The sequence below is a fragment of the Thamnophis elegans genome, chromosome 1, assembly GCF_009769535.1.
Source record: "Thamnophis elegans isolate rThaEle1 chromosome 1, rThaEle1.pri, whole genome shotgun sequence".
In the NCBI taxonomy this organism is placed as follows: domain Eukaryota; kingdom Metazoa; phylum Chordata; class Lepidosauria; order Squamata; family Colubridae; genus Thamnophis; species Thamnophis elegans.
The window spans coordinates 99,844,811-99,855,421 of record NC_045541.1 but is presented as its reverse complement, the minus strand read 5'-3'; the positions used below and the strand labels follow the sequence as shown (position 1 = coordinate 99,855,421).

The 10,611-nt window shown below is 38.0% G+C and overlaps 1 protein-coding gene across 3 annotated transcripts in view; it reads right to left on the bottom strand.

Annotated features, from left to right (window-relative positions):
* Positions 1 to 5,990: 5,990 nt before the first annotated feature.
* CTTN (cortactin) overlaps positions 5,991 to 10,611 on the bottom strand; it is a 33,716-nt gene continuing 29,095 nt past the window's right edge. For all 3 annotated transcript variants that reach the window (XM_032225476.1, XM_032225466.1, XM_032225485.1), the window contains 2 exons: positions 9,757 to 9,825; positions 5,991 to 7,715 (listed from right to left, as the gene is read on the bottom strand). In XM_032225476.1, coding sequence (XP_032081367.1) covers positions 7,579 to 7,715; positions 9,757 to 9,825 — 206 coding nt within the window. In that variant the 3' untranslated portion in view covers positions 5,991 to 7,578. The remainder of the gene's footprint in view (positions 7,716 to 9,756; positions 9,826 to 10,611) is intronic.

The following is a 10,611-nucleotide window of genomic DNA, read 5'->3' as shown; positions in this document are numbered from 1 at the left end:
TTGTTTCTTCTAGTTCTTCTTTTTCAAGAGGACAAGGCTTACGTCAAGATGGTTCTCAGAAGTGGTGCCTTAAGTTGTATATGGATATAACAGGAAAAACAAACCAAAGTACTCGGTGTAACTCTCTAGTGTTTTGAACTGAACTGTAAGAAATAATGTAACAAAAATGTACTTTTAAATTCAAGGGGCCAATTTAGCATCAGTGCATCATAGTAATAGCACCTTGTTCTTTTTATCAAAGGATTCTATCAGTGAACATCTTTAGAAAAAGGTCCAGATTGTTTCATGTTTGGAAAAAGTTCGATTCAATTCTTTTCAGTATTAAAACAATGATTTGATGAATCATCAAAGCATTTTAAATTCAATAAATTTGTAGGTGTTCACATTAATAAATTATATTTACCACCCTGCAGTGTGCCTAGCCTAATTTGTGTACTTTGATGATAGAAATGCAATAGTTTGTCTGTCATGTGCCAAGCCAGAGATCATTGTTTTTTAAATTTGGTAATTTTGAAATGAGTAGATTTCAACTCCCAGAATTCCCCAACCAGCATCTTAAAGGTAACAAGTTTGAAAAATGCTGCCTTAATTAATTATACTCACTCTTAATTGCATTAGATGAAGAATGTATTCTGATACAATGTATATAAAGGTACTGTGTTTCCTTAGAAACCTTTTTCTATTTTATTTAGTTATTTTTCTTACTATTTTTTAACATATACTTAATGAGGTTAAGTAATGGTACAACCCTAATGTTAGGGAAGTAGAATGTATGGTAGGACTTAAAAATTACAGGTAGTCCTTGATTTACGACCTTGATTTGCAAATTGAGCCCAATTTCTGTTGTTAAGAGAGAGGCTTGTTAAGTGAGTTTTGCCCCATTTTACGGCCTTTCTTGCCAAAGTTGTTAAGTGAATCACTGCAGTTGTTAATAATACGACTGTTAAGTGAATCTAGATTCCCCATTGACTTTGCTTGGTAGAAGGTCACAAAAAGTGGTCACATGACCCTGGGACACCATCATAAATATGAACCAGTTGCCAAGCATCTGAATTTTGATCACGTGACCATAAGGATGCTGCAAAGGTTGTGTGACAAACAGCCAAGTCAGTTTTTTCAGTGCCATTGTAACTTTGAAAGGTCACACAACAAACTCTTGTAAGTTGAGAACTACCTGTATTGGCAAGTTGAGCATATTATTATAAATCTCCAGCTTAAATCTGGAGTAAAATAGGGAAGAAATGGTAAGTGAGCACCTGTCTACCCTAGAAGAGTCCAAATCACCAGGACCAGATTGATTACACCTCAAGGTTCTGAAGGAACTGGCATATGTGATCTCAGAACCACTGAACTACATCTTTCAGAGATCCTGGAGTGCCGGGGAACTGCCAGAGGACTGGAAAAGAGCTGATGTGGTTCCCATCTTCAAAAAAGGAAAAAAAAATAGATCCAGGAAACTACAGACCCATCACTTTGACCTCAGTACCAGGGAAGATTGTGGAAAAGATAATCAAGTAACAAATCAATGAACACCTAGAAGCAAACAAAGTAATAACCAAAAGCAAACATGGGTTTGTCAAAAACAGATCATGCCAGACTAATCTTATTGCACTCTTTGACAAAGTGACAAAATTAGTGGACCAGAGGAATGCTGTGAATGTAATTTACTTGGACTTCAGTAAGGCATTTACAAAGTAGGCCATAACCTACTATGTGATAAAATAGAAAAATGTGGGTTAGACAGCATCATCACCAGATGGATTCATAATTGGCTGACCAACCGCACACAACGTGTAGTCCTTAATGGAACTGCATCTACATGGAAGGAGGTATGCTGTGAGGTATCCCATGGCTCTGTTTTAGACCCAGTACTCTTCAACATCTTCATCAATGATTTGGATAAGGGGATAGATGGGAACTCATCAAATCTGCAGACGACACCAAGCTAGCAGGAACAGGCAATGCTCCGGAAGACAGGCTTAAGATATAGAAAAATCTTGACAGACTAGAACATTGGGCACTATCTAACAAAATCAAATTCAATGGTGAAAAATGTAAGGTTCTACATTTAGGCAAGAAAAACAAAATGCACAGGTACAGTATATGTGGTACTTTGCTCAATAGTGGTGACTGTGAGTGGGATCTTGGAATCCTAATGGACAACCACTTAAATATGAGCCAGCAGTGTGCTGCAGCTGCCAAAAAAGCCAACACACTTCTAGGCTGCATAAACAGGGATAGATTCAAGATTACAATAAGTGTTAATACCATTTTATAATGCCTTGGTAAGACCACACTTGGAATACTGCATCCAATTTTGGTTGCTATGATGTAAAAAAAGATGCGGAGAGTCTAGAAAGAGTGCAGAGAAGAGCAACACAGATGATTAAGGGACTTGATAAAACAACGAACAGTTGCTGGAACTGGATATGTCTAGTCTTATGAAAAGGACTAGGGGTGACATGATAGCAGTGTTCCAATATCTCAGGGGTTGCCACAAAGAAGAGGGAATCAAATTTCTCCAAAGCACCTGAGGGTAGAACAAGAAGCAATGGGTGGAAACTAACAAGGAGAGAAGCAACTTAGAACTAAGGAAAAATTTCCTGACGGAACAATTAATCAGTGGAAACTTGCCTCCAGAAGTTGTGAATGCTGCAACACTGGAAGTTTTTAAGATGTAGGATAACTATTTGTCTGAAGTGGTGTAAGGTTTCCTGCCTAGGTAAGAGGTTGGACTAGAAGACCTCCAAGGTCCTTTCCAACTCTGTTATTCTATTCTAAATTGGTGAATGAATAGATATGTCAAGACAAATATTTTAATTTGTAATTTGCTTATCAAAATAAGCAATAAGCAGGCTTGTGAGATATTAAATAGATGGAAGTTATATGTAAATATCCACATATTTCAGCTTTGCAGGACTGGTTCTTTGCTGGAACACTGAAACCTAACAGTGAGATTCTATTCAGGATGATAAAAAATTTGCAAATAAGAACGCCAAGCCTTACCTTCAACCTAAAACCGCATCCTTGCTTAGCAGGAGGAAAGGAACACATATTTTTTGTGGAATTAATGAAGTGAACATTTTTCATGAACCCAAAAGAGTATTGTCAGATGAAGCAAGCCAGCACAATGTATGGTTTAGGAGGTCAGCTATTTCAATGAACCAGTGGTATGAATCAGGGTACAAGTCAGCCGAGAAATCTTTTTCAATTGTTTGCACTTTTAAAAAGTTATTCCAATGTACCTGATGCAGAAAACTGCAAACAAGACACGTCCTTGTTTATTTTCAGAATACTGAAATGTTCATGATTGTATTCTATTTGTCCAGATGAACAAGCGATTGTAGCAGAACTCAAACACCAGAGGGAGTTCCTTCAATTATTTTTGAGAATTGTTAGTTTCTTCATCTTAGTTCATAATTTTAAGTGGCATAAGGTAAGTATTTTGGAATTGTATGCTCATTGGAGTATATCGTGGGGATTAATAGTTTTGTTCTTCCTAGAAGGCCAACACAAAGACAAAATAATCTAATTAGTGTGTCTATGTTTACCTTTAGAAATAAGGACATAATCCAAGAGATTGTGGCTACAATTATCAACCAAGCATTTCCTTAGAATCCTTGGTGAGAAAAAAGCTAGCAAGGCTCTTCATTTTTTACCATTTACCTTGCAAATTGTCCCAGCCATTCCCATTTAGTAGCCCAGAAGCAGCATCTTGCTTCAAAGATCACTAGCATTTTACAGTGTATAATTCTGATTTCCAAAGTTTCTGATTCCAACTGGAACTGTGACAGACATAACACAGTTGATTAAATTCCATGCATGAGCCATCGAATCTAGATAACAATGATACTTTCAAATTATGGATCAAATCCCTACAATAAGACAGAGAATGCAAGCAACAAAACCAGTTAGGTTTTAGATTGCATATTTTGGATGGCATCTCCCACTGAAAGAAGCTGAAGCATGAAAAGCCCTGTAATTTTATTTTTTATAGTAGGAACACAAAACATTTCTTTGGTTGTAATTCTATCCTATCAACATCTAATTAAAATGGGAAAGAATCATCTCCTATTTTATGATTTTATGTAAATCTTCTCTGCTCCAGGCAGTTGAGAGAAACTTCAGGATGTGCTTATTGATGAACAGAGAAAAGCCCATTTTGTGTGCATTTAGTTATCTAGGATCCAATCTGGGTCGGTCACCGGGGCCAGAGGTTTTGTCTGATGTTTTGGACTTCTGTTGGAGCCCATCTTCAGGCAACTTCTCTCTAGCAGAGCGTGTGCTGTTCTATGTGTGGTATTTATAGTGCATGTTGTGACTTTTTAGATGTTGATTGGGGTGTGTTGATGGCTGGCTAGCTTTTAAATCATTAGCTGTCTTTTGCTTGAGGTGCACAGCCCTCGCCTTCTAAGTACTTGATAGGCTGGTGATAAATCAGCACTTCTGTTGATTGACAAGGCGGCCAGTTTCCCAGGCTTCAATCACTTCCCTGGCTGTTTTTGTGCCTGCTTGTCCAACAATCTTAGTAGCTGCACAATTAAATGTGTCCTTGTTCATTGCAGTGGAGAGGCTACCAGAGTTCAGATGTCCTCCTGACAGCTCACTTGTGTTCTTGCAAGCTGATGGTTATCTTCCTCCCTGTCTGTCCTAGTGTCACAGAGGCAATCCATGCAGGGATTTGAAGTATCTCCCACCTCCAAGTGATCTTTACAATGCATAATTTGTTCTTGTACAGTAGTCTCTGGGCAGTGTGTGATGCCCACTTGCAGATCTTAGAAGTGTTCCACAGCTTCAAAAGGTTTTTGATGTATGGCACGGAGTGCCATGTGGCTGGTCTTGTTTAGATATTCATTCGATTTCTATAGCTGCCCATTCTCAAGTCAATGATTCAGGGTGTTATTTCATACTCAACTGGTTTGCTTTCTAATGTATAGACAACTACACTCCTTGATGTAATACAATTGAATCCAATATTTCTGTTGCCCAGCAAGGCAGTTGTTATGGGAGTCATGCCCTATTTCACAACTTGTTTGCCATGATTGTTAAGTGAAGCACTACAGTTAAAGTGAAATCATGCAATCAAGCAAATCTGGCTTCTCCCATTCACTTTGCTTGTCAAAAGCGCACTAGGAAGGTTGCAAATGACATTCCTAGGATCCTGGAACATTTCAACCATCATAAATACATGCTGCTTGCAAAGCACTCGAAATCTGATCATGTCACTGTGTGGATGCTGCAACTGTCATAAGTGAGAACTGGTTGCAAGTCACTTTTCTGAGTGTTGTTATAACCCCGAACAGTCATTAAATAAGTGATTGTAAGACAAAGACTACCTGCATTCAATGAACAATTTCCCCCCTTTTGCTATCCAAGAAACTCCTATTTTCAGAACACATTAAAACAACTGGCATTTTGAAGAAACCAGTCTTCCAACAAACGTTTCCACCTCTTCTCTCTTTGGGACTGTTCCACAAATTACAAAAGAGGGGCTGGCTTCCACTTTATATTTGTCCCCAATTCACAGGACTATTTGAATCAACTACCATGTTTCGCTGAAAATAAGACAGTGTCTTATTTTCTTTTGACCCCTGAAATAAGCATCTGGCCTTATTTTTGGAGAGGTCTTATTTTTTAGGTGCAGGAGGTGGCGAGTGTGGTCACTTCAAGGCTCCCGCTATGTTGCAATATTTTCAGGGAGGGCTTATTTTAGCGCATGCGCTCAAAAGCCCAATTGGGTTTATTATCTGGGGTGGTTTTATTTTTGGGGAAACGGTACTGCCGTGGAATAATTGGTGGAAGAAGATGCTCCTTTCGGTGACAGATAATTTAAAAACCAGGGCAAGAATATTCTTGTCATGTTTTTCCCACTGGGACTCTGCTTCAGTAACTGAAGATAAGATGCTGGAAGGCATTTCACCCAGCAGAAGGCAATACGTTAACATTCAGTTTGTGGCTTAGAATAGTTTAGACACAAAAATATCCTGGAGAAATGGTTCCAAAAGTTTATTTGAATATTTAATTTACAAAAAGAAAAAGAAAAACAGGAATCATATATCCTAGTTGCTGTTCTATGCAAACTGAATAAGCTAAAATTGCATAAAAAATCCATGCCCACTTAACATACTATTATCAATGTAATTATGAGAAAGCAAGGAACCGGTGGGGAAGATAATAGAAAATAAACATTACATACATTCTTCTTAAGAGATTGTCCAAGTAGCCAATCCCATGCAAGATTACTTCTCTCTACATTCCATATTTCTTTAGATACACTGCAGGTTGCCATTCAATAGAAATATTTTTATATACATCTTATTGAACTTGCTAATCTTTTTTTCATTCACTTCTTTCCTTGACCGATTTATCCCTGAATTTCTCTTCCCAAACAGAAATGAACAAGAAACACTGAAGACACATATACTGTATGCTGTCTTTGGTAGGGATGCTTATGTGGTTAAAATCAGTAATTAATTCTCAATTTACTTTACAGAAATTACAGCAAAAATTCAGCATTACATTTGGCAAAAGACAGAGAGACCTTTACAGTTTGCTTGAGTGTTACTGGCAGTCAAGAGCTGAATATCTAAAATGAGTCGTCGACATTGTTTAAAAATAGCAATTTCCTCCAAAGCTTTAATGTACTCGTAAGAGCAATATTCCTTTAGTGAAATATAGCCCCCAAAAAATCAGATTTACTATAGAGGAAGTCATCTCATCCCATTGTCCTCTTTGCAAATCATACAAACTGAAATTAGTGCTGCATATCCCGCCTGTTTTATCATCGAGGTGACAGGCTGAAAGAGCTAGAGAGGGCATGTAATGGAAACATTTAAATCTTCAAGACCAAAAATTTCACAGTGTTCTAGGTGCATGAGAGAAAGAGCAGCATAAACAAAACTTAACATCACAAAGCCAGGTGAGGCTTGCATCAGTTCCTTATCAGAACTTCTGAAAAAGTTCAACTAAAGTTGCGTAACAGAGCTTTTGACTGGACTGTGCACTTCCCAAGAATATGAATGAAAAATAAGCCTAGCCTTCTATACTGGGTCCTTTCTGAGATTAAATAGAGAATAACTTCCCATGAATGTTTTGCCTCTAACTGCAAGCCAGCTAGCATTTTCCTCTGTCCATACCTGCCATGTTCCCAGTAAGTCGAAATGTGACCTAGATATGACAGATGGGAGCTGGAAAACTGACCATGTTCAGTACAAGAACACATGAATATAATTTGTAACATGTATTACTGTTAGAGAGAACTAAAAACTCTAGAGGGGGGAAAAATCACCATCACCAATTTTACAAAGGAATCAAGGAAACCTCTTTTTCAAAATGCATTAAAAAGTATGACAGGCTGCAGGGCAACATAGAGTCACAATATATTAGCAATTTCTGGACCCATAAAACATTTATAAAAGCATCAGCAAAGTATTTTAAATATAAAAGGAGTATGAATAGATCCTTTCACTCTCTTCTCTTGCAACCCCCCCCCCCAAAAAAAAAGCCCCACATGATTTGTAGTGTAATAAGTCAGATGAATGATCATGGTATTAAGGCATAAATGGTAAACATCCGTTTCTATTGTCTCAGCTCCACATAATTAGCTGGGAAAAGCCCATATCTGCCTTTGCAGACTCCTCTCCACCAACCATCATCTATCATTTCAATATTGGTAATGATATCATCTGGATCAAAGGAAATCTCATCATCCCCAGCTGTGGAAAAAAAAACAGAAAGGTTAGAAGGTTTAGCAGAAGGACTTTGAAACTCAGGTTTAGATCAGCTGATTTTGTTTTTCTATACCCGCACCCTACGTTTCAACTCCCACCCATAGAACGAACCATCAAATAACAAAGGCGTGAACAGAATCATTTTGAAGCTGAACAATTGAAACCCAGAAACACCTGAATAAAAGGAAATCATCTCCACCAGACAGAAAACTAATCTATTAAGAGATCAAGGCAATAGCCCAGGCCTTTCTGAATTAAGAAATATGTCTTTTGGTTGTGGACAGAACAAATCCCACCAAGCAAGCCTTGCCTTTATCAGGAAGGAATTCCAGAGTTTGGGAGTAGCCACTGGCTTCACCCCTTTCTGTGGGCGCTACAGAGCAGCCTACCAAAAAACTGCACAGCCTTGGCTCAAAAGGAAAATCATGTTTTCAAGCAAAATATACATTTGTGTTTCACAGATTGGAGGTGCTGAGAAATAGACCAGAAACATTTTTAAATTCTGGGTTTTTTCCAGCACCCGAAAGTCAGAGCTTACCACCTCCTTCCAGGTATGTTATAGTTTAAAAAGCATTTTTGACATTCACAGGTAATCTGATAGGATCAGCAGAAAACACACAATGAGAAAAGTGAGAATAGCTCTTGCTCAAAACTTGCAACAGTGGCTCCTCCTCCTAACTCAGAGTAGTCTTCTCTGCAGGTAATGCACAGGCAGAGCTTCTGAATTAACACATCAGGCCTGCTAGAGACTTTCTACCTAGATAGCAGCTTCTAGTAGAGCCCGCACTGCACCTCATTCTACATAGGTTGTCCTCAGCCTACAACCATAATTGGGTGCCAGTATTTACATTGCTAAGCAAGACTGTTGTTAAATCACGCCTGTCTTTTTTCTTTGACATGATTGTTCAGCAAGTCACTGCAGTTTAGTGATCCGTATAGTCATTAGGCAACTCCTGCTTCCCACAACCAATGACTTTGCTTGTAAGAAGTTGGCTGAAGAGGAAATCAACTTCAAACCAGAACTATTTCTCTTGGGAATCACAAACAATAAACATAACAAGGGGGTAATCTACTTAATAATACATATTATTACGAATGGTCTTTGCCCCAAACTGGAAAAGCAGGGAAATTCCACAAGAGGAAGTAATTAGGAAAATTCTGGTTTGTGCTCAAATGGATAAATTGACATGAAAATTGAAGAACAAAGATGAATCAGAATATTATAAGACCTGGGATAAATTTTAGCAATGGTTGGAACAAAAAAGGAAAGACCCAAAATAAGCAATGACTAAGATTTATAGAATGGAGATTAGAATTATATATGAAATTATAACAGTGAAAATGTATAAGACAAGAACAAAGCAACAGGGATGGAAATACGATATCCTTATATTTGTAAATACTGAATAGTCCAATTGTAAATAAGCATGTTGGTTATAATATTTAACTTTATATTTTAGTATGTATGGCAAAGACATTGCTAGGACGGTTACACTGTGTCCAATGTTTTAATGTGTGTTCAATTAAAAAAAAACTTTTTTTTTTAAAAAAAGAAGAAATAGTTGGCTGGGAAGGTCACAAATGATGCTTGTATGACCCTCAAGACACTGCAATCATCATACATGCTGGTTGCCAAATTTGGATCAGGTGAGGATGCTACAACAGTCGTACGTGTGAGATTGGTTGCAGGTCACTTTTCTCAATGATGTTTTAACTTTGAATGGTTGCTAATTGTAAGTTGGGGTTACCTATTGAAAAATTCTATAGAAGCAGCTCTTAATGAAAGCATGATGAAGGGACATGAACATAGCAATTAAACAGATTTTTTTTGGTTCCAATTAGCAAGTAGCCCAGGAGGATATATGCAGCACATCCCAAATTATTATTTTTCCCAGAAAATCCAGAAAAGGTTATTTGGAAGAGTATGGACCTCTAGCCCAACGAACAAATACAGGCAATTCTGTAGAAATCCGAGCCTAAATATGTTCTGAACCAAAACTATAAAGCTAGTTATTGTGTTACTTACCAGCCTGATAATCATATAGGGCTATAGCTGTTATTCCAAGGTCATTTTCATATTCATAAGCAGTTTCATCTAAAAAAAAAAGATAAATTTCACTACAGGATTTTCAAATCATCTACTTTGTACACGGTCTGGCATTTATAAAGGTGCCTCCTTATTGGTACAATTAGACTGAATGCTGAGTCATCAATATAATATTTGCATTTTTACTGCACCCATTGGGAACTGCTAGTTAAGTAGCCCCCTTGCAAATTACTCCTTGTTTAAGTTACATGCTCCTTGAAGTGACTTCCTCTCAAATATTTATTTGTGTTGTTAACTAGCATTGATTCACCTATATTGAGCCCTGCAACCAAGTGAAAAATGTGACAGTAAGTAAGTTTTTTCTCATTTTCGGCCTATGTTGCTACTTAACATCTTTCTTGCCCCTAACCGCCAATCAATTTAAGGCAGCATGCTGAGTTTTTCTTATACTGGCCAGACCTGTGTGATCATATCCTTGAGCAACATAAAGGTAAAGGTAGAGGTTCCCTTCACACATATGTGCTAGTCCTTCCTGACTCTAGAGGGCAGTAGTCATCTCTGTTTCAAAGCCGAAGAGCCAACGCTGTCTGAAGACGTCTCCGTGGTCATGTGGCTGGCATGACTAAATGCTGAAGGCGCATGGAATGCTGTTACCTTCCCATCAAAGGCAGTTCCTATTTTTCTACTTGCATTTTTACATCATTTCAAACTGCTAGGTTGGCAGAAGCTAGGACAAGTAACGGGAGCTCACTCCATTACACAGCGCTAGGGAGTCGAACCGCTGAGCTGCTGACCTTTCTGATCGACAAGCTCAGCGTCTTAGCCACTTAGTCT